General features: G+C 41.0%; 1 protein-coding gene across 18 annotated transcripts in view; it reads left to right on the forward strand.

Moving 5' to 3' along the window:
• The window catches only part of Rgs6 (regulator of G protein signaling 6), a 596,709-nt gene that overhangs the window by 486,444 nt on the left and 84,006 nt on the right, over window positions 1–26,259 (forward strand). For all 18 annotated transcript variants that reach the window (XM_004837270.4, XM_087195071.1, XM_013067441.3 and 15 more), the window contains 8 exons: window positions 4,148–4,198; window positions 7,451–7,557; window positions 9,094–9,145; window positions 14,522–14,586; window positions 19,215–19,291; window positions 21,720–21,801; window positions 23,093–23,167; window positions 25,821–25,919. In XM_004837270.4, the coding sequence (XP_004837327.1) occupies window positions 4,148–4,198; window positions 7,451–7,557; window positions 9,094–9,145; window positions 14,522–14,586; window positions 19,215–19,291; window positions 21,720–21,801; window positions 23,093–23,167; window positions 25,821–25,919 (608 nt within the window). The remainder of the gene's footprint in view (window positions 1–4,147; window positions 4,199–7,450; window positions 7,558–9,093; window positions 9,146–14,521; window positions 14,587–19,214; window positions 19,292–21,719; window positions 21,802–23,092; window positions 23,168–25,820; window positions 25,920–26,259) is intronic.

A 26,259-nucleotide genomic window follows, 5' to 3' on the forward strand; every position in this document is an offset into this window, starting at 1 on the left:
GTAACTATTATTAAATTGATGCCTGTGATTCAGAAAAAAAATAAATATAAACTATCACATTTCTAAATATTTTTCTTGTGTAATGCTAGGAAAGTTATTCAGAGATAAGAGAGGCAGCATGGTAGAGTGGAAATTATATTCAGCATGAGAATGTCTGGATTCCAGCCCTGGCTCTAATAGGTATTAGTATATAGCCTTGGGCCTCTCTGGACCTGCTCTTTTAGCTGGATATAATAATGATCATATTTTGCATAATTATTACCAGGATAGTATATGATAAGGTCAGCTGGCCAGCTCTGGTCCAGTACACAGAAGGCATTCATGAATCATCACTCTCTCTTCATAAGCACTGACCTGCATATGACACCATTCGATGGGTGGAATGAAGCTGCCCTCTTCACTTTGAGGTGTATCCAATGGTGGACAGAGTCATGACCTTGACTGAGACTAGAGTGAGCACATTAATTGCAGAAGCTTGGGCTCAAGAAACATTTAACTCTTAGGAAATGGTAAGGATTGATAATTAACTAATCAATTGCTTCAGTTGTCAGTACTATATTCTACCAGATTTCCAGTAACTTGAAATTTGCAGATAACTGCAATCAGACTTTTATCAACTCTCCCTAATCAAATTGATTTGGGCTCAGGTTGATGGTTTGAGAAAAGTGGAGAGAATTCTTCACACTTGCATCTCCTTGGGTTCTGATTAGTGGCAGGAAGCTACCTCTGTCAAATGCCAAGTCTTTGGAGGAGCTTAAAACACCTAAAGACAAAACCTAGAATTGTATAATAAGGTTCTCCTCCAAAGCAGAAACAGAATTCCCTTAAGTATTGGAAGATCTTACCAATTCACTTGAATCAAGTTTGTATTGATCTAACGTTAATACAATATGATAACTCACCAGAAGGAGATCATTGGGTCATCTCTAGCCAATAAGTAAGTAACCAAACACAAGGAAGTGGTGCAGGAGTGTGGGTAAACTCCTCTATTAGAGTTGACAGAAGTCATCTCAGAGGCTGTGGGGACAGCAGATGGCCAGAGAGAGCCACTAGCTCAAGGCCCATGGTAGAGCCTCGTGATCAAGATCCACTCTAAAGGAAAAAGCATGGAGAATCCTGCTGTCATGTTTCTCTGCCCTCTCCCCAGCAAAGAGAAAATGCCCAGGGCCTGAGGACAGGGAGACCATTCAAAGTTCCCATACTCTTTCCACTTTGGTCTCAGAAACCAATACTTCCTTCTCTGCTCTTTAAAATAGAAACTGGTTTTCCCAGTGCAATATGTTATATGATGGTCTATGAACTTTGAATACCACCAAAATGTAGAGAATACAAGTTTCACTTAATTTGATGCCTCTCCTCTGCCCAAGACAACCTAAAGTTAACAATTTAAATATACTTCCAGAATTTTTCATCATTTCTGTATATATTTATGCATACATAATAGAATACAAATATAAATTTGCTATTGTGAAAATGTCATTTTTAAATATATACTGTTCTTAATATGCTTTTCCATTTAATATTATAGATGCTCAATAAATATTTATTGTATGAATGAGCCATAATTTACAATTCAGTTCCTCATTAGAAGACTTTTGGGCTGTTCCCAAATAGCTGTTCAACAAACATGATTATATATAAAAGGTATGATTGAAATACATACCTATAACACATATAGAAATTTAGGCACAATTTCATATAATAAATAAATATATACTATATATATATATTTAACTATACTAGTAAAACATGTGTTTAGTACAGGGGTGGTCAGAGCACTCTCTGATGTATTTCATGCACATCCCTGCAATATATGTTAATAAACTAGCTTCGAAAGACAGTTTTCAGACAAGAGTCTTGGGACCTTTAGGAATAAAGTATGGCCCTCCTGCCTTTGTTATGGCGTTACACACTGTCTTTAAGTCCTCAGCAAAGCAGATCAACTTAGATGTGATCCAGAATTCAACAATACTAACAAAGGGCAACAATCAGTTTTAGAAAGAAAAGAAAATGCTTCAAATTCTTTCTAGAACAAGGAGGAAAGAATAATTGGACCTGGTGGGGAATGGGAAGGAGTGGAAAAAAAGGAAAAAGAAATGAAAAATGCTTTCTCTTGCTGGTGATTTGGACCATTCTTATCTGATTCTAAAGGGTAGTAATTGTAGGTCATTTAAAGGACATAACATTATGACAGATTTACCTTCCTTCCCTCTTCCTGGAGCTAAGCACACAATGATTTGCTGCCTGAACAGGCCTGGAGGTTTGCCACTTCTTGGTTAGTCCATGGAAGCCTGAAATACCCCACCTCTGTGAGAATGTCCTCCTGTCCCTACACATTGTCTGTTGGGTTTGCTGAAGTCCACCAAATGGTACCCACAGCTTGTAAGGGATGGCAGTGGGGTGGAACCACTGTAGATTGTGAGAGATGACCCAGGACAGCCATGGGCATTAGTTCAGTCTCACCTGGGCCTGAGGACGGTCACACAAGTCCCCTCCTGAGACAGTGACTGTCATGGTGGCTGTATCAGGAAGAAAAAAACAGCTCTGGTGTCCTCATGATGCTAGGGGGAAAAGGAAAGAGGCTTTTGTGTCTTTTTTTTTTCCAAAAAAAATACTTAAATGTGATCTTTAGCTGCATGAATGCAGACTCAGTCCTGGGGACTGAAGGGAATTAGGCCAGTGACTGAGTGTTTAAAACAAAAAGCGGGTAAAAACACAGACAATGGTGCCAGAGACTAGGGTTGGGTTGGAGGGTTAGTGGATATGATAGCAAGGAAGGAGTTTCAATGTGAATGAATACTAATTAGTGACATGGATATTAATGATGACAGTAATTAACAGGGGAAAGGAAGGGCTGTCATTGTCCCAGGGTGAGTAATCAATCTTGGCAGGTGATAAATAATGGTTGGGCAAGCTCAGCAGAAAGATAATCCGCTGGCCCTGGGGAGAATTGGAGAGATGCTGGAAACCTCACAGTCTCTAGGCAACCCACAAAAAAGAACTATTTTTCTTTTGAGGGAAAAACAAGTTAAAGTCTCTCCCCCACCCCCAACTTGGGGTTACAGTTCTTTTTCGATTTCTGTTTTGTTCTTCATTTCCTAGGACAAATGTTGAACTTGTGTAATTGGAGGAAATGAACTCTCTCTCTCTCTTTCTCTCTCTCTCTCTCTCTCAGAATGTGAATGAATGGGAGTGTTTTTGATCCAAGGTTAGCTCACAGATGCCAACCAGGAATGGGAGTGGGGAGATGCTAACGGTCCTGCTTTTGCAGTTGAATGCAGAGGACACTACGGCCCTGTCTGTGAAGCTGGAGATACTAGGAGCCCAGAAAGAGTGGGCTGGGACCAGAGCAGCCATGCTGTGTAGGGTTACAGCCCACAGATAGAAACAAAATGTCTAGGTTATTCGGCCTGCACTGGTCCTACTTCTGGCCAACAAAGTTCTGAGAAATTTGATTTCTGAGAAGACAGCACTGTTCTTTAAATGCCTCTGCTGGATCTCCACTGGCCTCCTGGAAATGCAGCCCACGAGAGTGACTAGCAGACCCTTCCCCTCACACTGAAACCTCAGACTCACAGTAGGGCTCAGATATCTGAAAATGTCATTCCTTTCAGGCTGTTCTCCACCAAATATTCTGCCCTAGGTGACAAAGCCACCTTCAGTGGTTTGCACTGGTATAAAATGAAATATTTGGGTGATGAAAGTAGACTGACTAGATGTTCAGAACCTTCCAGAAAATTGTACTCTTCCACTCCCATGTAAACTGTGCTGCTATTAGAGCATGGGTTCTGGTACCATGTTTTCAAAGGGAAATAAACACAAGGGAGCATGTACAGAGGACAGTGATCGAAATGGTGATGAGCTTCAGGCCATATCATGTGAGGAGACACCAGAGGATATCCAGGCACATCTCATCAGGAGAAAGGACACTGATGACTCATGGAAGAATTGGCCTCACAGAGTGATTATGTCTGGGTTTGGATTTGCTATTCTGTTATGTGAGGGCAACACTAAGGCCAAAAGGAAGAAATAGAAGAGAGGTGGTATGCTGACTGAAATTAAGATTCTCTTAGGTAAAAATGTTTCTTCTGCCCACAGGGATTAAACACCCATGAAGTTGTCACTTGAAACTGCTTTGTCATTGCAGGTACTGACATTGTGCAGTGGCTTATGAAGAACCTTTCGATTGAGGACCCAGGTACTTGACCACTGGTATCAGTACACATCCTGTAACCAACTTCCAAACTGGGTTCTCCTGGCATCCTGAGAACCCAGCTTATTAATGTGAATTCCAAGTTGTGAAATCACTCTATTTACAAATAAAATTAATTTACTTTCTTCACTGAATATCTATCTTCAAATTTAAATCACCCTTGGAGGAAAAGAGCAACTATTTAGAATGCCAAAGAGCTCAATACAATAGTGTGTGAAATGAGATGAATTCTCCTTAGCTACAGCAATTAAAGATAAGTTGTAGTACTGTCACTGAACAGCTTTCTAGAGCCAGCTCTTAAAATTAGATTGTCTGATCCACAATTAAGATGTTTAATTATTTGCTAAGACTCCTTCTGTTTTCTGCTTCTGCGAGAAGTGAAGGAATGATGGTTTTTTCAACTCTAATTGTGCGTTTCAATTAGGAAAACCCTACCAGAAAAACAACTGCAAAACCCTGGCTAATAAAGCAGTTTCAAAATCCTCCCACCAGAAAATAAACAAGAAAACTTATTTTACAGTATAATTAGGAAATAGGGAGAAGTCTCCAGAAAATTGAAAATTCTAGATACATAAAGCTAAATATTTCATATGTCATTAATTAATACATTTCTAAATTTATCATACATTACTTTGTCTTGCTTAACTGGATATTCTTGATACCTGCAAGTCAAATTTATCTTTATAATCTAATGTGGATCCACTCTGACGTCCTTGCTGGTCCCTAGGAGCTATTAGATTCATTTGCCCCAAGTTTAATGGCTCCAACCACCATCCTTTCTGAGTATATTTTTCAAGTGCCCACCCTAGATGTCTGAATTCCAGCTGTGATTCCTTGCTGGGATCAGTTGTCACTTCAGCCATCCTTGTATTTTAACCTGACATTCTTAGCTGGTGTTGACTATGAAACAGTATAATTTACATATTGTTCAATTAAATATAGTTGCCTAGAGTCCGAGTGCCAGAAAAGTGGGTCATTGTGGAAGTAACCCCAATCTTTTCACCACCTTAGTTAGTGGTTACTCAGGCAACTACCAATAATAAATCTTCATTTTAGTCAAGTTCTTAGTTCACAAGGGAAAAAATACTGTAAATGCTCATCTTTTCCCAAAGTGTTTTCCTTATACAGCTGGACTTTTGATTGTCCACTCCTGAAACCCAGACTAGATAACTATCTATCAGTTTAATTGCATTTATGTGAACTCAATGTTTCTTTTGATTATGATAATAAACTAAGGAATAGCATTCTTCATGTTGGTCTTTTCTGAGAGAACTGGTTTATTCCCCTTTCCAAAAATCATTGTATTTATCATCATCATCATCATCATCATCATCATCATCATCATCATCATCGGTCGGAGGACCCTACCCTGGCTAATAGTAGGTGAGAATTCTCTGGTCTATGGAATCCTCATGTACTAAAAAAATTAAAAATTAAAAAAAGAAAAGAAACTTCAGTGAAGGGCCTTGAATGAAGGTCATGTCTGCGAAGGTCTATTAAATTCTGATGACCTGAGAAGGACATCAGATGTTGGGCCCAGCTTGGACTTCTGAGAAGTAGATGAGTAGGAGGAAGAAAGAGCAATTCCCCAGCAGAGATGAGGCAAATCAAGTCCCTGGGAAGCCAGGTATAGTTGACATCTGCCCCTCCCTCTATTCTCTCTTTCTTCCTGCCAAATTTCCAAACAAAAACATTCTTGCTGAAGATTTTTAGCCCCAATGTTGGTGATATGAAAGTCATCATCTTACTAGATCTTGTCCTTCCTTTGAGAAAGGAGCAGGTGCAGATGATGACAATCTTCTCTTTCTGGGCACATAATTTTTGAAGTGTACAATCAGCCCTCCATATCACTGGTCTGCATCTGCAGATTCTTCCAAACCTGGATTGAAAATATTCAGGAAAAAACTGTATCTGTACTGAACATGTAGACTTTTTTCTAGTCATTGCCTAAACAACACCCTATAACAACTATTTACATAGGATTCACATTATATTAGGTCACATTATATTATAAGTTATCTACAGATGATTTAAAGTATATGAGAGGATTGCATGGATTATATACAAATACTATACCATTTTATAAAAGGGACTTGAGCATCCACAGATTTTGGAGTCCATGGGGGTTCTGGAAATATTGGTAGAAGGGAACAACTGTGAAGAATTTCAAAAGAAATTGGTCATTAAAAGAAATTGTTCATCAATTTTAAAAGAACTGGTCAAGCAAGTAAAGTAAAAGTCCATTCAGCTTAATTCCATCAATATAAGTATACACATACATTTCTTCCAAAAGGGAATAAATGATTCTTAACAAGACAAACATTTGGGTTATATTCAACCTCTTGAAAAGTTTACAAGTAAAGCCAAAGCAAATAATCTTTAAAAATTCTGAGCCAATAAATTTAGTAATTGTTATAGACTCCTTGAGCACATCAATTCCATGTCTAAAAAATTATTTTAACTAGTAAAAGTACTATGAATTTCTGAAAGATTCTTATATGTGGTAGGAGCACTTTTTCTTGTATTAGCTCCACTCAAGATAAATATAAATTCTTAATTATTACTGTGAATCTATTTATGGCTGATGCTAAGGTAATAAGGCAACAGTTTCATTGTCCCATTAATAAGCATATTCCTATTACATTGACCCCCCTAGGTCACTACCCACTCCACCGTCCTTCCTCTAACTTCCTGAAAAAGTGAGATTTTACCCTATGTGTATAAGGGAAGAGAGACACCCTTCTGCTCACCAAAGAGACCATTGTCTTGGGGAAGTTGGGTCCAAGTCTGCACTGGCAGTGAGGAGGGCTCATTCTCCCTGCTATTGAAAATACAGAATGATAAAACTGAAATGATGAATCAGGGCTGCCAGCGCTTATTGAGTCTTTGCCCTGCCCCAGACACTGCTAAGCATCTCATGTGAAATATCTCACTTAATTAAATACAAGTGTATCTATGCCAAAGCTCCTGCTCTTGACCATGAAGCTAGAGCTGACTTTCTTTGGGAAGGACATGGGGCTTGGGAGGTTAAGAATTGGCAGATTCTCTGGGACCCAGAGGAGCCACAGATGCACGATGGCCCTTCCCAACTGTAGGTGTCTCTCCCCCCACCACCTCCACCAGCAATCATGCCACCAACACTGTCATTTAGGAATGATAACACTTGACACCTGGCTACCATTTTGCTCTTATTTAAACTAAATAACCTGCTTTCTGATTCTTCCTCTCACCCTACAGTTGAAGCAATACACTTGGGAAGCCTTATAGCTGCCCAGGGCTACATCTTTCCAATCTCAGACCATGTGCTTACCATGAAGGATGATGGTACCTTCTATCGTTTCCAGGTAGGCCTGCTGGCTCCACCTCCTAAAGAACCTTTGCTTGTGATCATCATCTGGTCTCAGATTACAACTACCTAGGAAAACAAAGGGTACTGTAGAAACCACCCTTCTGCCTTCACCAGAACTGGGGAAGCCAACAGAACTCGTGTCTGTGATGTTCCTTGACCCACTTAAACAATAGTAAAAGGCCCTAGGTGAGAGACTGTAATTTGAGGAGCATCCTTTTGGGCTGCTGTAACAGAATGCCATAAACTAGGCAGCTTATAAACACCAGAATTTGTTTCTCACAGTTCTGGAGGCTGGAGAGTCCAAGATCAAGACATCAGCAGGTTTAGTGTCTTCTATCTTCTGTGTCTCCTAGATGATCCTTTTAGCCATGCTCCTATTCCAGAGAAGGGACAGAGTCTCTTTCAGGCCTCTTCTATAATGGCAGTAATCTCATTCACGAGGACTCCACCCTCATGAGCTAATCACTTCCCAAAGTCCACATCTCCTAAAGCCATTTCCTTGGAGATGGTGTCAGGATTTCACCATGTGCATTTGGTGAAATGTTTGGGAGACAAACATTCAGGCCATAGCAGACACTTTGTGCATATTTCCTTATTTGTTGTGAAGAAATTTATAAAAGTTTGTTCTTACCTCTAAAGAGGTTAAGTGTCACCCATTTTACAGATGGGAAAGCTGAGGTATTCAGACTGATGTGGCATTTAGTAAATGGAGGAGGAAGCCTCAATCTGAGGCTACAGAGCCTGAGAGCACCATCCTTCACCTTTTCTACCTCTCACTGCCTTTCTGAGATAAAGATTCCATATACTACCTGATCACCCTCCCCACCTAGTTTCCACTCCTCCCAGGTCCTGCCCTGGAGGGCTTGGAGAAGAGGGTAAGGTGTGCCAAAGTCTAACCAAAGGCTTTAGGAGAGAGTTAGACTTCTCTTGTTTCAGGATAAGAAATTTTGCCCCATAAACTAAATCAATCTCTCTCTCTGTCTCTCTCTCTCTGTCTCCCCCACCACCACCACCACCATTTCTCTGTATTGGAGATTAAACCCAGGGCCTTTACACTGAGTTACACACTCAGTTTTTCAATGTTTTTTATTTTACATATATTTTGCGTACTTTGGATATCACTTCTCAACACAGATTAAAGTGGTGGCTGGCCTCAGCTAGGTTATTCAAAACAAAACAAAACAAAACAAAACAAGAAAGGTTGAATGTGGTGGCACATACTTGTGATCCCAGCTAGGAGGCTGAGGCAGGAGGGTGGCAAATTTGAGCCCAGCCTGGGCAACTTAGCAAGACCCTGTCTTGAAATACAGAAGTGCTGGAGGTGTAGCTCAAAGGTAGAGCACTTCACTAACACTGGCAAGGCCCTGGGTTCCATCTCCAATACCACACACAAAACATAACCAGGAGAAAGTTGTTATGATGTCAGGCAAAAAGAGATGGGAGAGGGCCTGTCATAAAGGAGGGACCTCACTGGTTTGGGGAGATGGGGATGGGCATGTCTGCACCCTGATAACCACACACTCTTTTGCAGGCTCCTTACTTCTGGCCTTCAAACTGTTGGGAACCTGAAAACACTGACTACGGTGAGAGCTTACACCACTCCCCGGCGTGCAGAGGACAAATGCTTGGTGTCTGGTCACCAGGGTGCATGGGGAGCAGGGGTCTTTACCTGCCCTATCTGACACTGTTGATATCTAAAAAACTCTCTAGTCCACATAAGGAAGAAGGCAGAGCATACGGAGAGATGCAGTTACTGAAAGAAAAAGGGAAAAGGGAAGAAAGGTTTTTATCAAGGATGATCCATATGTTCATTCTGCGGGGCCATGGATAACGAGGATCCTATTGCAACACTAAGGAATAGTGACTTTTGATAGCTCCTTCCTGGGGCAGGGTTTCAGAAAAAGGCTGGATCAAGGAGCCACCTTCCCCTGGCCCTTCTGGTCTCACAGATGGATTAAAACTCACTAAGAACTCGTTGGTGATTTTGATGGTTGGAACTTATTAGAAAAGAGAGACAGACCAGAGAGGGATGTACAGGTGCCCCATTGGACCAGAAAAATTAAAAATGGAAGAAGATGGGAGCTGGATTAGCAGAGAGTTATATCTACCCAGATAGGGACCTACTGGCCCTTTGTACTCTCAGTACAGACTATTTGATATTTCTGAGAAGAAATTCTACTATCCCTATGCTTAAAATAAAGAACCTGAGCCCAGAAATGCCACATCCCAGCACAATCACATTTGTCTGAAGTCCCAGTTGACTGTAAACCCCATGAGGGCAGGAACTGGCCCATCTTGTGCATTCTCATATCCTTCAGGACATGGCACATGCCTAAGACATAGTTGGTGCTGGATAAATATTTCCTGATGGTTCTGGTTCTTGATTGAAGGTGATCAACGGACACTCCCTGGAAGCAGTAGAGTTTGAACTCAGATCTGAGTGGCTCCAACACCCATGCCCTCCCATTGTTCTGTGCATGATGTGCCTAAAGGCCGAAGCGGTCGTACCTGCCCCTTTACATGGCATCCTGGTGGCTGCTGTGGACATTTGGGGAGCCTGAGGATTCTCTCTAGGTTTTTTGGAAGGCTTGTTTGCAACCAGGAGGCTGGTGCAGTCACCATGAGTGGGAACAATGAGATTTGCAGCTGGGTGGTGCTTAGGGGAGGCCATCCTGGAGACCTGTGGGAAAAGCCACCAGCTCTGAAGCAGGCATTGGTTGAGGAGAGCAGCCACTGGGAGAAGTCCTGAGGTGAAAGGCAAGCAGATTGCTGCGCTGTGAAACTCTGGGCCTGGAGGCTGGCACTCACACATGAGGCAGGGCCTCTGGGCAGTCTGTTCAGCCATCCACAGCCACCACTTTGGGCTCTCTGAAACCGCCACACCGCAAATGATGTGAGCAGGTCCAGCAAGAATCTGGCTCAGAGCAGGAGCTGCATTGACCACTCATAAAACAAGCAATTCAGGAGCTGGAATACGGCTCTCAGTGTCTCAACTGGCAATTGAATAATTACAGCTTGCTTCCATGCAGCAGCAAGTACCCTTGGGAATATGAAATCCAATATTTTTCCAGGCCATGGAGAGAAGAGAGGGAGGGTTGAGAGCAGATACCTGGGCCCAAGATTAAAATATATGTACTCCATCTTACACAGTATACAAAAAGGAATTATTTCCCTTTCTCTGCAGATTTTCTCCATTTCATAATTTTTGGTGGGTAGATGAACAAGGATAGAAATGATTGCTGATTCTAGGCTGTCATGAAAGCAAAATTATTTTGAATTCTTGGCAAATCAGATGGAAAAGTCAAGGTGCGTGATGCAAAGTGCTTGCCAGTATTTCCAAAGCAGTTCAGTGAGCAAGTCAGTAATTATTTACCAAGAGAGAACTCAGCATGGCAGATTGCGAGAGCAACCAACCACATAAGCTATGTGATCTCAGCAAGTTACCTGTGTTAGCTTTCTGTTGCTGTGACAAAAATACCTGAGAAAGTCAACTTAAAAGAAGAAAGTTTTATTTCACCTCACAGTTTCAGAGGTTCAGTCCATGGTCATCTTGCTTCATTATTTCTGGGCCTGTGGTGAGGCAAAACATCATGACAGGGACCATGTGATAGAGCAAAGTTGCTTACCTTATGGCAACCAGGAAGCAGAAAGAGAGGGAGGAAAGGGCTAGGAACAAGATTACACCCTTCAAGGGCACACCTCCAATGATCTACTTCCTCTAACTAGGCCCCACCTAAATTTTCCACTACCTTCCAATACCTCATTAAGCTATGAATTCATAAATGGATTAATCCATTCATGAGGTCACAGCCCTCACGATCCAGTCACCTCCCAGAGGCTTCAACCCTGAACACTACTGAAGTAGGTAGCAAATCTTCAACACATGAGCTTTTCGGGGACACTTAAGATCCAGTCCATAACATTACCTTACCTCTCTGTGCCTCAGAAACCTCACACTAAAAGCCCAGTGAGAACATTACTTGTCTCTTGGTGCTGTTTTGTTAAGATTAAATGAAATGCACATAAAGTTTGGTGTGTGGCACATAGTAAGGGGTCAATTCCATGAGAGTGGTTGATGTTGTCACTACTATGATGGTGATGGTTGGTATTTTTGTTACTAGGGTGGTGGTTGCTATTAAAACTGTGGTGGCAGTGGTTGATATTGCTATCAGGACAGTGATTGCTAATTAGTACTATGGTGTAGTTGATGTTGTCACTATTAGTGGATGATATTGTCATTACGAAGATGGTGGTTGCTATTGCACAGCAGTGGTGGTTGATGTTATTAGTGTAGTGGTGGTTGGCATTATTGTTATTAGAGTAGTGGTTGTATTAGTACTATGATGGTGGTTGATGTCACTACTGTAGTTATGCTGATTGGTATTACTGTCACCAGGAGTTGATATTTTCTCCACTGTATTGATAGTGGTTAATATTTTGTTACCTGGGGAGATCTGTACTGAGGACATGCTACCCTAGCTCCATAGTTTGGTGAACATACTCCCCACATGTGACATCACCACAGAGAAACAGTCTGGAAGCATGTGGTCAAGACCTCATGATCATCAGGACTGGCACCAGCTTTACGTTCCTTGTGCAGTTCTTTCCTTCACAACCTGGCTGGCCCATTTTCACTCAGATGCATTGGAAATTTCCTGGGATGATTCTGTCTGTATTAAACCCATAGTCCAAATCTAGGTGAGCCTTTAATGAGTTTTAGATTTGGCCAGTAGAAAACACTGTCCAACCCTGTCAGCTTTGTCAAAGCAGCTGCTGCTTCCTGTGACCTGCACTGCTCACAGGAAATGAGACTAGCGCTGGTGAGGTGGGTGACAGGCCAATTTTCCTGCTTGAACTTGCCTCCAATTTCACAAGTTGTCTGTCATCCAAGGGGCTCAAGGAGATACCTTTTAATATATCAGATACCCCTTTATCAGATAGGATGCAGCTACAGCTACTAGGATCATTGGAAAAGTTGGTAAATAGAAAAATCATAAAAATGAAATGTGTATCCCTTATCCCTTATCATGAGTGTAAAATATGCAATGGAACATTCATATGACAGTATTTGAGGTAGGACCGAGGACTTCTGTTTGACCATAGATCCCAAGAATTTTTGAGTTTCTTTCTTAAACAAACCACATTCATAATAAAGTATCCAGTTTGGGTATTATTCAAGTACCTCAATAATTTAAAGACACTTTCAATACCACTTGAATGTTGGTTTCTCCTAGATTTTTGTGAGTTTTGTGAGCTATCTCACCTACACCAGATTCATCAACAGCACCTTAGCACTTATCAGTTAGGTTGTTCCAAACTATTCAATTGAGTCCTCATAGAAACAACTCTCTTATCACATTAATTTCATTGGTAAGATGATCCTCAACTTATGGTGGGGTTACGTCCAGATAAGCCCAACTTCAGTTGAAAATACTGTAAGTCAAAAATGCATTAAATACATCTAACCTACCAAACATCCTAACTTAGCAACACAGCACACTGAAGAGTATAGGTTGTTGCCTGTCATGATCATGTGGCTAATTGGGAACTATGACTCACTGTGGCTGACTAGCTTCAAGAGAGTCATGCTCCATATTCCTAGCCAGAAAAGACAGATCAAAATTCGGAATTCGAAGTATAGTTTTTTACTGGATGCATATGGCTTTCACATTATTAGGTCCAACTGAAGGTCTAAGACCATGTGTGTATGTAAAAATTAGTGAATTTGCATTATTAGAATAGCAAGTGTGCCTAACATAAGCAGATTTAGGAACAACCACCACAGACCCTTGTCGGCACGCAGTCAGACTACAGAAAGCAGAAGTCTGGGTATAGCAGGGAGTAGGCTGCTATCTGCAAGTTTCTACAGGATCATACACTGCCATCCATACATTATTCAGAGCAAATTAAGGAAGCTAGTTAATCAGCAAGGAATTGACTAAAGCTCTCTTAGGGTGGTGAAGCTGTCAAACAGCTAGACAATCACAGGTTCTCTGTGGCCTTCTCTCTTACATGTTCTATTTCTCCTTCATACCATTCATTCACTGTTTTCCCTGGGATGATTCCACTTGGCACTAGTGAGGGAGGAAGACTCAGAAGAAGCAGAGATAGAGAGAGAAAGTGACAAAGGCCATGTTCAAGGAAGAACACCCTGGCAACTGAGGGTATAGAAGCCTGCCTCAGCCTGAGTTGAGTACCCTAAATTGCCTTCTCTCTCCACTGTTGTTTCCTTCCATCTGGCATGACAGGCCCAGGTGCTAAGGCCAAGGTTAAAGTTGACATAGCCTCTGACCCTAAAGAGCCTTCAACTTAGAGCAGGGAATGGTCTACTAAGCACACAAATTCAGGGCAATGGCATTAAGTTGTATGATTGAGGAAAGGTGGATGTTATCTAGAACATTGAGCTGGGCTTTCAGAGATTAGTAGGAGGTCACCAGATAGAAAAGGGATAGAGATTTTCCTTGTAAAGGACACATATGCAGAGGAGCGAAACTGAAAGTTTGGTGGCCTCAACATCTGACGGGGTCGGGGGAGAAGAGGTTGACAAGACAATCAGACTAGATCATAATGAGCCATATTGTCACCCTGAGTGTCTCAATATTCCTTCTGAAGCCACTGAGGAAACAGTGCAGGGATTTTAGGCACAGGGGTATCGTGATCATATTTGTGAAAGATCACTCTAAGTGGAGAATGTTTGGGGAGTAACAGAGTGAAAAGGAAAAAGGGCTTTCAAGATTTGCAGATGGGATCCTCATCTGATCCTACCCTACAGAACGATTCCTAGAGGTCGGATGTCATGACTTCCACTTAGAAAATATATTCTTCACAGGACAGAGCTGGGCACATGATAAGGGTTGGCTGGATAAATGGGTAGACAGATGGATGCATGGATGGATGGGATTATGATTCCATTGAATTGCTGGTTTTATACATGTCATAATTTCTCTTCTTTCCCTCAGCCATCTATCTCTGTAAGAGGACAATGCAGAATAAAGCAAGGCTGGAGTTGGCAGATTATGAAGCAGTAAGTATGATTATTTTTCAGGCGTGTTGTGGGAAAACAGTAATGTCATCTCTGCAGTTCAGTTTAAGCTTGTACCTTTCCTTCTTTCCCCCTCCAGTCCCCTTCAGACAATGGAAGGGAGTCTCTTCTATCTCAGTTCCTTTTACCATCACAGTAAAATTGTATCTTTATATAAATAACCCTCAAAGCTCAACAATAAAAAAACTCAATATTACTGAAAATGTGTCCTGAAAAATTTAAAAAGAATAGAAAATAGGCAAAGGACTTAAGACATTTAAACCAAAGAGGACAAAAAAGATGACAGATACTCACATGGAAAGATGTTCAATGGTACTAGTCATTTAGGAAATGCAGATTAAATCCATGGTGAGTTATCACAACTTTGTTAGAATGGCTAGAATAAAAAGTACTGATAATACCAAGAGTTGGTGAGCATGTGGAACAACTTTAACTCCCCTGCATTGCTGGTGGGAGGGAAAAATGGTGTGGCCACTCTGTAAAATGGTTGGCAGTTTCTTATAAAGTTAAACGTGCACTTACCATATAACCAAATGATCCCACTCCTACATACATATCCTAGAGAAATCAAAACTTATATTCACACAAAAACCTATACGCTAATGTCCATAGCAGCCTCATACATCATAACCAAAAACTGAAAACAACCCAAATGCACTTTAACATGCGAATGGCTAAACTAAGTAAGGTATATCCATATGATGGAATACCATTCTGATCAAAAAGGAAAGAACCACTGATATATGCAATCACTTGGATGAGTATCTGAGACATTATATTAAATGAAAGAAGCTAGTCTTGAGCCAGTCATTCCATTTATGGCACTCTTATGAAGACAAAACTATCACAAGGAAAGACAAATCAATAGCTGTGGTTGTTGGTGGGATAGTGTGTGATTATAAAGGGATAGCACAAGGGATTTTGGGAAGGTGATGGTACCGTTCTGCATCCTGACTGTTGTGGTGCTTTACAAACCTACCTATGTGTTAAAATTCACAGAACTGTCCCAAAAGGAAAAGAGAAATTTATAATTTTTAAAATGAAAATTGCATCTTTATACAAGGTGTGATGGAAAAATGGCAAACGTTTAAATTTTTTAAAAATTATTACAATAAAAAACACATTACCTTAGCCTCCCTCAAAATGCTGCCCTTCACTTCAAACATACTTATCTCATTGTTTTGCCACTTTCTGAAGTGTCTTTTCTCCTGAGTGTCTTTAGCTGTGCTGTCGCGCTGCCTTAATGTCCTTACTAAATTCACAATGTTATCCTTTCGTGATCATTCTGACTTTGTGGAAGATCCAGAAGTCACATGGCACCAGATGTGGTGAATAAGATAGATGAGGACACACTGTAATGTTTTCATGAGCCTGCCTTTCTGCATCTCAGCAAGCATTCACTGTATTTTCATACCTCATAAAGACATTCACAAAAGAAGATTTCCAGAACTGCTTCAGAAATTGATAAAAATGATGAGATAAATGAGAGGGAATTTGAGGGAGATTAATGCCAATGTGTCTTTTCTTTTTTTTTTTTTTTTTTTGGTACCAGAGATCGAACCCTGGACCTTGTGCTTTCGAAGCAGGCGGCAGAACCACTGAGCTAAATCCCCAGCCCCAATGTGTCTTTTGATGTCTTTTAATGTAATAAATTTTAAAAATTTAAACATTCATGGTATATTTTGATCACCCCTTATACCCACTGCTCCATGCTTGGTAGCAGAGGTAGAATGTGTGGACAAAATTCAATGGAGAAAATAAGACAAGATGTATGTCACAAGAGGTTATTTCCTTTCCCTGTGTTCTAACTTTCTTCTTCCATCTTCCTTTCTGAGATGTGATGATTCCTTGCAGGAATGAGAGGTTCACTATCACTCTCATATCCATTTTCATTTGAAACAAAAACACAGAGAAGTTGAAGATTCACAGATAATTTAAAATGTATTTTTAACTTTTGGCTGACAGAAACATTCCTCCAAAATGAATTTTATGTGAGTCACAGGGAATCAGGAAAACTGTCTGAACTTTCATGTGCCTTCTACTTTCCTCTCCCCATATGCCATCCAGTGGAGGTGTTCCTGAGCCATGACATGATTGAAGAGCCAGCAGCTAGGGGAAGAGGTAGTAGAGAATTCACATTAGGGATGACAGAGAACTCACCCTTGGGAAGCCCAACATTAATAGCATCTTCAAACCCACCCACTTTCCAAATGCTCCTCCTACTTTTACCACCACAATCTTCCAAAAGAAACACAACCCCACCCCCACCCCCACCCCCAGCTTGCAGGTCCTGCCTTTCTTGGGTGCTTGTGCTCAAACCTACCAAGCCAACAAGATCATCATTCCCTCTCCACTACCAAAGGCAAAGGCATGTGCCAATGGAGAGCAGCCCCTGGACATGGCTCCCCACTGACTTTGATCCTGCTGGTATCACAGACTTATGAATAGGGAGGAAGAGTAGAGAAAGATGCAATGCAGGAGATTGTCCAGAGCCTCAGGACCTGGCTAAAGTCTGCACATCAGATCATATGAGAGAACATTATATGATCTTCCCAAGCAAACATGGCCTGATGGTTTTATGACTCTGCACCCTGGGAGATTGGCCCTACCCTTCTGCCCAGATGCTCCAGCAGCCATATCACTCTTCTTTCCAAAGACTGCTATTTAGCTCTTTGTGTTACCCAGGGCAAAGAGCTTGTACATGACTACATCACTTCCCTAACACAAACTTCAGGAAAGACCCAGACTGCTATGGCCCTTGTGTTTCCTGTGTTTCTCTTCCCATATTTCCCATGTTTTAGAAAAGGTCATACATAGAAATAAGACAGCATCTGGAGCCAGGAATTTAGCTCAGTGGCACCATGCCTGCCTTGCAAGCATAAGGTCCTGAGTTCGATCCCCAGTACCAAAAAAAGAAATAAGACAGCATCAACTCCTGAAACATTTTATTCTGTCATTCTGTTTTCTCTTCTCTTACCCTATAATCTTCTGTTCTGGTATTTGTAAAGAATATGGCATTAACATGTTTTTGGGGGTGTCAAAATTGCTCATACAAATGATTAGAAACTGAAAAAGCATTTTGTTTCTAAAATGCTTTCAAATTAAAAGTAATGTTATTAAATTTTTCTGGTTACATATTCTCTTGATAGAGAACAAACATTCGAACCACCAAGAAAGAAGAGGAAATAATCTATGATTATCCCCTTAAGCTTTTTCCATACATACATTTTTTCTTTATAGAAGAATAAGATCATATCAGAAACATTATTGTGTCTGCTATATCTTTCCTTAATCATATACTGTAGTATCTGGGGAATCTTTTCATTTCAACAATACATTATCATTTTTAATGGCTGCCTAGTACTCTGTGATGTGACTAGCATAGTTCATAGGACTACTCCCCCATTTGATTGACATTAGCCATTAGCAACCTGGCTCCCTAGGAACAGTGGAAGAGACAGAGGGACAGTTTCATAGAAGTACTTGCGCACCAAGCTTTGGTAAGAGCTGTGAGTTCATGTGTGATGCTCTTCAATTGAAGCTCATTTTATATTAATAATCCACTAATGAGGGTAATCAATTAGTGTTGGCGTGCACTCTGTGAAAATGCATAGCATAATGTAGGCTCTGGCCTTGAATTAATCAGAATTAGGAGGATCATTATGGGGCTGTCAAACTCCCCTCCTCACTGTCCTAATGTTCCATTAGGTAAGTCTGCCAACTTAGAGAAAATACTCCCCTTTCTCTCTAAAAATAATCCTCAGTTACTTTTCTTTCTTTCTGTTTTCTGATGACCTCTTTCTTTCTCTCTCTCTTTCTCACTCTCCCTCCCTCTCTTTCTTTCTTTCTTTCTTTCGTTTTCTTCCTTTCTTTCCTTCCTTCCTTCCTTCTTTCTTTCTTTGTTTCTTTCTTTGTTTCTTTCTTTGTTTCTTTCTTTGTTTCTTTCTTTCTTTTTTGTTGTTTAGTTTTGTTTTGAGATAGGATCTTGCCACACAGCCCAGGCTGGCCTCAGTGTCACAGCAATCCGCCTGCCTTAGCCTCCCAAGTGCTGGGATTGCAGGTGTGCACCACCATGTCCAGCTGGAGTTTCTTTGCATGACCATCATAATACAGACACTCCCTTTGATCCACTTTTGAGTCCTTACTTTAAAAAGCACACTGATGCCAAGTCCTCCTGGTTCTCCTTCCCTTCAACCTTCCCAGCTGCCTGCTGGAACACACATCCTGGAGAGATCCATCTTTAGTTTTGCTTTTGAGATGGCCAACAGGTTGCAAAAACCCCATCATTCGTTCCCCAGTAGCTACAAACTATTGCTCTCAGTAGCCTTTATAACAAGTGCTGTGTGAGTAGAGTTTTTGTAAAACACAGAAAGAAGTGAACCACAGAGGCTCCAACTTAATGGATGTGTAAATGAGTATTAATAGTTCAGCTCTGTACAGCAGGGTCTGGTGCAAATTCAAATTGGCTTCATGTCCGATGGATTTAATATGAGGCCTTGCTAGTTTGTTTGGACTAAGCAAAATGGATGGCTGCCTTGTAATAAGCATAGGTGTCGAAGTATTAATTTACAATGATTAATGCCTTCTTGTTGGTTTTCATTTCTCACTAGGAAAACTTAGCAAGACTCCAGAGGGCCTTTGCAAGAAAGTGGGAATTCATCTTTATGCAAGCAGAAGCACAAGTCAAGTAGGTGGACTTAACAGAGACCCTTGCAGAGAGGAAACAGCTCTGGAATTTGGAAATGGAGTGAGGGTGGGATTGCCAAAGTGAGGATTCTAGCTGGCACTAGTATCTCTAACAAAATGGGTAGAAAGTATGTGTAGTATGTGCTATGTGTAGTATGTAGTATGTGTAAGTTTCATCTTTGGCACTAATGTCACTCTAAAATAATGAAAATCATGTATTTCAGCAGTCAAGAGAGATCCTCCCACGTGTAGAACTCTGCTTGTAGGAAGGTGTACCTATCTGTTGAAGAGATTTCCAATTATTCTTCTGTGCTAAGTAATTGGAAAACATCAGACCCAGGTTGCCTTTAGGGCTGGAGATTTCATCTTCATAGAAAAATATGTGGGAGTTTTAGAGAGGACAAGGCCCTTGGCCTCTTCTTCCCAATTAGGGAGGAGTTTGGAACCAATTGAAAAGTAAGGCGCAGAAGCCAGACATTTGAAGTCCATTCACTGAAACCTAGGTTACAGGGTATGGCTTGGATCTGTGGCCAAAATCCAAGTTAAACTTGTCTTTCCTGGGCAGAGATGGGTCTCTGGAGGCCTTCTCCCCCAGGGCAGAGCCGACCTCTGTAAGTGTACTGAATGCGGAGAATGGATATCCTGAGGACAGGCTGACATAGACAGGGACACTGAAGGACTAGCCTGAGCTTTCTCTATTTCTTCTTTCAAATATACCAATAAGTTAAGTCATTTTTCCTCCCCAGAGTACAAGTGATAAAAGGAGAGAAAAAATTGAGAGGATATTTTTCTGTACTTTTTCTTCAGGAATATATAATGGAAATTTCTTCCTCGCTAAGGAAACATGAGGAGTAGAGAACAAATGTCCCCCAGTCCAAAAACATGGTTGTCAACCAGATCCACTTAATTCTGGGACATGGAATTGCTCTGGTCGCTGTCACCCTTGTTCATTTCAGTGATTGTATCTGTTTACCCGGCAATGTTAGTAGGAAAAGTAGGACAGAGGAGGGGTGGGAAAGGGATGCTGATCTGGGAGAATACAAGTACCTATTCTCTGGGCACCTTGCATGTGAGCAGCCCCCAGTGGGGCTTCAGATGACCCTTTTCATACTCTGTGGGTGTCATTGCTTATCACCTAGAGCCAAGTCTCAGTCTGTAGGCATGAGGATGAATTATACCTATGATCCCCCTCAGAAATGATCTGAGGTCATCTGGTCCAATGGTGTGCCTGCAGTCATTACTGCCACCCTCCCTGTACAGCCTCTGCCTTTTCTCTACCAATACCAGCCACCTGCTGAATGCCCTGTTCCCTCCAGAACTCCCCTAAGGGTGTAGGCACCAGGTCCTGGTTGCTGAACTGCAGGAGGAGGCATCAGAGGAAGTAGATGTTGGGAGGGGGGAGAGCAGATAGAAAGAGGCTGGATTTTGGATAGACTGAGGGAGAAAGCTACCTGTGTATTTAGAATCCACTGGGAAGCAAAGAGAAGCACAAATTTCTTCTTAAAGAATCAAATAGCATTATATTATAAAGAGAAGGGAAATTGTCATCTTGTACATATATGGTATTTCTCCATTAGCTTTTATGATTAACTCTGTGATTTCATTATAATTGTGGGCCATTTAAGTACACATTAATTATCACAAAAATCACAGTGTGATTATGGGTTTATTTCAGTCCAGTAAACTGAAGTGTTCCCAAGAGAGCTGAGAACCAGAAGTTATACAGCAATTAATCTCAGCTGCTTTTTACTTAGATAATATGAAGTAATACAGCCTTTAAAAAAGAACCTCTTATCTGGGCTGCTGATTAGAACATAAAGAATCTGTCTTTGTCACCTGTAATTTCTTTCTTGCATTTGTGCCTCCTCCAGCTGAGGCCGGTGATGTTTGCCTTCTGGATCCTGACACATGCTAGGGCCATTACTCTGCCTTTAGTAAGCCAGATGGCTTAAGTAACTTTTAAAACACATAACTGCATTTTAAAGACATTTCTACTGAACTGACTCTAAATGTAAAGCAGGCTTTCAAATTTGAGATGGGAGACTGCCAAGCCGGTCGCGATGTTCCTTCTCCTCAGTTTGTATATCAGTATTCACTCTGAAGGGAGGGGCATGTCCGCGGGCAACTCAGTTCTCAAGAGTCCTGATCTTCATCCCGTCCCGGGACAGTTTCATTCTTCTTCTTTCCTTTGGCCCACTGTGTCCAGTGCATGTACATGGCAATCTGTACTCTGGCCCACAGCAAGTTCTTCCCAAGTGTGCCAAGTCTGAGGCTGCCTCGAGGCAAGTGGGCACCAGAAGAAAGCAGGGACCACACAGGTGCCAAAAGTTGTGTGTGCAGCAGGGTGCCTAGAAATGGGAGTGGAAAGCTGGGAGGGCCAGAGGGAAAACCAATGCAAAACCTCTTATTTTATCTCTTTGCTTTTTCAGAATTGATCGAAAAAAGGACAAGACAGAAAGGAAAATTTTGGATAGTCAAGAACGGGCCTTTTGGGATGTCCACAGGCCAGTGGTGAGGAAGCTCTACTTGGTTCTCTGGGGTGTTTTTTGTTATATTAATTTCCTGCATTCTTCTCTTCAAAGAAAAGACTGTCTTTAGTGACCAGGTGTCTTATTAAGAAAACTGTGAGACTTTGCAAAACTGGTTTTGCCACTTATTCATAGAATCTCAGTAGATTTTCTGGAGTGTGTTTTATTCATCCATTACAGAAATGGAATGGCAGAGCAATGGGAATTCCACCAGAGGAACTTTAGGTGTTAAAACTTCACATTCCTCCAAATTAACACTCTATTTCCACTCTCATTCAACTCTAAATCTTAAAATATTCTCTTTTGAATACAGTTAGTTCTCCTTATTCTCAGTCATTGTGTTCTGTAGTCTTTGGGACCACTGACTTGGTGAACGCGGGAGCATTGCTCCCATAAGAAACGCAGGACTGGGTTCCTGTGAGCCTGTGGCCACATCTTTATCAATTGATCAATATGGAACTTTGTTCAATGTGTGTTTTTGTACAAAGACACCTTATTTAACATATACTTTTGATCACTGACATTGAACACACAGCCAACAACACTATAACTCAAGCCTTTTTAAGCAGCACATTACCAACACACAGGACAAAAATGTAGAAATCTTGGTACTGCCCAAGCCCTACATAAACTGACTCAGAGTATGAGGCCTGGAACAAGAAGGTAGAGTGTCACCGTGTTCAGTTTCAGCTGGGCACGTGCACCCAGGAAACCCAAAATTGTTGGCCATCTATGCACATCTGCAAATGGCCATTGAATTGCAAGTTACAAGTAAACTTTAGCAAGTAGGTGTATTCACCAGTAAGAAATCAGTAAGTAATGATGTTTGACTCTATTTTTAATTTCGTATTATTAGAAGGAATTTTGTATTTCCCTTATCAAATGGAACTAAAAATGAGCAAAATATTTCAACTTTCCTAAAAACTAAAAGAAAAAAACAAAACAAAAAATAGCTCCACATCCTAATATCGGAGTCTTTTCAGATGATTAGATAGAAGAAACAACAAAGGCTGTGGCTGAAGCAATCTTGCCATGTGAATAGTAAGTTTGCTCTTAGAAACTGTACACTATACTTCTACACATCATCCTTACAGTAAGGTCAGCTTTTATATTTCCTATGAGAACTCCATGGAGGAACCCCTATTATAACAAAATGAAAAAATCATGCATTATCTGTAGTGAGAAATATAAAGACTGGTTCTGGTGGTGTTACTTGAGCTAAATTGGAAGAGTAATTTACACTTAGTAATTTATACGATTTTTTTTTCTCTCAGCCAGGCTGTGTGAACACAACCGAAATGGATATCAGAAAATGTCGACGCTTGAAGAATCCACAGAAGGTTAAAAAGGTTCGCTAGTTTAGCTGACTTAACTTGGTGTGAATAGCCATTCCATTTCTGGTACTTTTCAGACTGTAATTTGCTATTTGTAATTCTGCTATAGTTTGTCTTTTGAAACCATTTTATTCATAAATTCTAGAATTATCTATTCAGTGGCTGATGTGTGCTAGGTGTTGTGATTTCTCCTGGGACTCAGTGCCAAGTCCTAACAGAGCCCATGGTCTGGCACGGATGAAGCCAGCCAACAGGCAACAGGCCACAGGTGCTACACTGAGGAAATACAGGATAGTTCCAGACCCGCCAAGAGGGGCTGCCAAGCCAGAAGGGGCTTCTCAGGGGCTTCCTGAGAGCAGATCAAGTAAAATGAAGGTAGCAGCAGTTGGCTCTAGGGAGGGAGAAGTGAGAACAGAAAACTAAAGAAACAAACACTGGGAAGGCCCCCAGGTGACAATGAGCTTGGTACTTACAAGCAAATGAAAGACTTTTAGTAGTAGAGCTAGACTGCCTAAACTTAGATCACCAGCTAGCCCAACTGTGAGTGACCCATAATCACTTGGGTCTCCTTTACTGAAAGGATAATACGGGTATCAGCATGCCCATGGGTACCACATTCACACTGCCCCACTACCCGTACATCCATCCTCACCAGCACACCAAGAACCATATTGTGCTGTGAGAGAACATGGCTATGCCCCATGTTAATTTCAAAAGGTTAGAAGTGTGTCCCCAAACATCCCTACATCCTCCAGTGAGAGAGAGAAAGATTGAGTATCCTTTATCCAAAATGCTTGGGCCTAGAAATGTTTCAGATTTTGGATTTTTTTCAGGTTTTCAAATATTTGTATATAAATAATGAAATATCTTTGGAATGGGACCTGTTTGAATGGTCTGAATGCAAAATTTGTTTATGTTTCAAATATATATTTATACATAGCCTGAAAGTAATTCTATACAATTTTTTTAGTGAGCCTGTGTTTTGACTATAATCTGTCCATGAGGTCAGGTGTGGAATTTTCCATTTGTGTGTCATATTGGTGCTCAAAAAGCTTCAGAGTTTGGAGGATGTTAGACTTCAGATCAGAAATGACTTGTAAACATGTACATATGAGGGTAGGGGGAGAAAGAGACAGAAAGACATTTCTTGAATCTACTTGTGTATTTCATTCATCACTAATGTAAAATGCCCTTGTGCTATACTTTAACTTATTAGTCTTGAATATCTTCATTTAATCCTTATAGACCCCTAATTCTAATAATCCAGAATTTGATGGCATCATGTACACCTTGAGCCCACCTTTATTGTACTGATTCCAGCGACACATTGGATGCCCTTAAGGGCTTTGTTTCCTTCCCAAAGCAAAGATTATCTTTAGTCTATTCCTAGTAACACTAGGGACAGTTGAAAAAGGAGCCATAGCTGAGTCCAGAAATCTATTTAATTTAAAAAGGGATACCCAAAGCCCTGACGTTCCAATTGTATACCAGATAGGCCTGTCACCTGCTGACCAGCAGAAAATCTAAAGAAGATCTTTTTTACATAATCATTAACAGTTGTCCTTGAACTTCTTTTGGGGAAGAATCACCTGGGACATTTGATAAAAGTGCAGGATCCCAAACCCACACCAAAGGTTTCTGATTTTGTGAGCCCAGGGCAGGGCTCAGCAGTGTGCATTTTACCAAGGACCCTCAGATGATTCCTGCAGATGGTCTATAGACTACATTTGGAGAAGCAATGATATACAAGGAGACAATTTCCTCTCAATGAAAGGAAAGATTTTTTCTAACAGTTATAACCTGAACATGGGATGAGATTCCTCAATTGCCATAGTTTAACAATTTATAATAGCTAAATCTTAGAAGTAGCCTACTTGTCCATCAACAGATGAATGGATAAAGGAAATATGGTATTTATACATAATGGAATACTACTCTTCCATAAAGAAGAATAAACTTGAGTCATTTGTAGGAAAATGAGTGAACCTTGAGACCATAATATTAACTGAAATAAATCAGATACACAAGTTTAAATAGTGCATGGTTTCTCTTATATGAGAAACCCAAATTAGAAATAAAGAGAAAAATAAAAGGTAGATTATAGGAAGTAGGGAGGTAGACCTTTCCCAAATGGAAAGGGAATCAAAGATGGAGGAAGTGGGGGGAAAGGGATGAAAAAAGGCATTAAGATGTGCTATATACATGCACCAACTCCATGCAAGGAATGTAAACATTATGTGCTGCAAGTGTAAATGAGGACCAAAATATAGGATAGATACTGTGAAATAGGTTCAAAAGGGAAGGGGAAGTAGGCGGGAGGGGGAAGGGAAAAAAGAGAAAGAAAAAATATGAGAAAAGAGGAAAAAATGGAAACAATGCTTTTGTAAATAGGGAGGAGTGGAAAGGAGAGAAGGGAAATGGGGAAAAAACAAGAACTAAGATATATCATGTATAGGTACAAATTCTCAATGATGAATGTGATCATAATGTATACCTACAATGTACCAATAAAGTTAATTTTTTTAAAAATGCAGGCTCTGCCTTTAAAAGAAAAAAAATTCAAGGCCAATCACTCACTCATATCCAGGATGTCACAGATGAGGCCCTCTCAGTCCTCCCTCCACTCTGAGGGTACATAGCTTATGTGTGTTCTTGCTTCTTCTTCTAGTCAGTGTATGGTGTAACTGAAGAGTCACAGTCGCAGAGCCCTGTGCACATACCCAGCCAGCCCATCAGGAAAACCACAAAAGAGGACATCCGGAAACAGGTGAGTGCAGTGACCGCTTCACTCCCAGGAGATGAGTCGGTTTCAAGGCCCTTTAATGCTCACCTCTGAAGGCTATGTGAGCTTTGAGTTCACCCCACTGTGGACAACTTGAACCTTTGAACACGGTGTGTGAGCAACCCGTGGAAGTTTGAGAGGTAGACTTCTCCACCAGCAGTTATGAAGAAGGCTATAATTGAGCTTCCCACTGACTGCTGTGGGAGCTGGAGAGGGAGGAGCACATGTCCCTGGGTGGTCATTCAAACTGTAACATACTTCACTAGCTCCGCTCCACCCTCCTGCTGTGATTCCTCCTAAGGACAGTTTAAGAGCCAGGACTGTG

Source organism: Heterocephalus glaber, unplaced genomic scaffold, assembly GCF_053883595.1.
Source record: "Heterocephalus glaber isolate CG9 unplaced genomic scaffold, H.glaber_assembly_v1.0 deba00001608, whole genome shotgun sequence".
NCBI classification, from domain to species: domain Eukaryota; kingdom Metazoa; phylum Chordata; class Mammalia; order Rodentia; family Bathyergidae; genus Heterocephalus; species Heterocephalus glaber.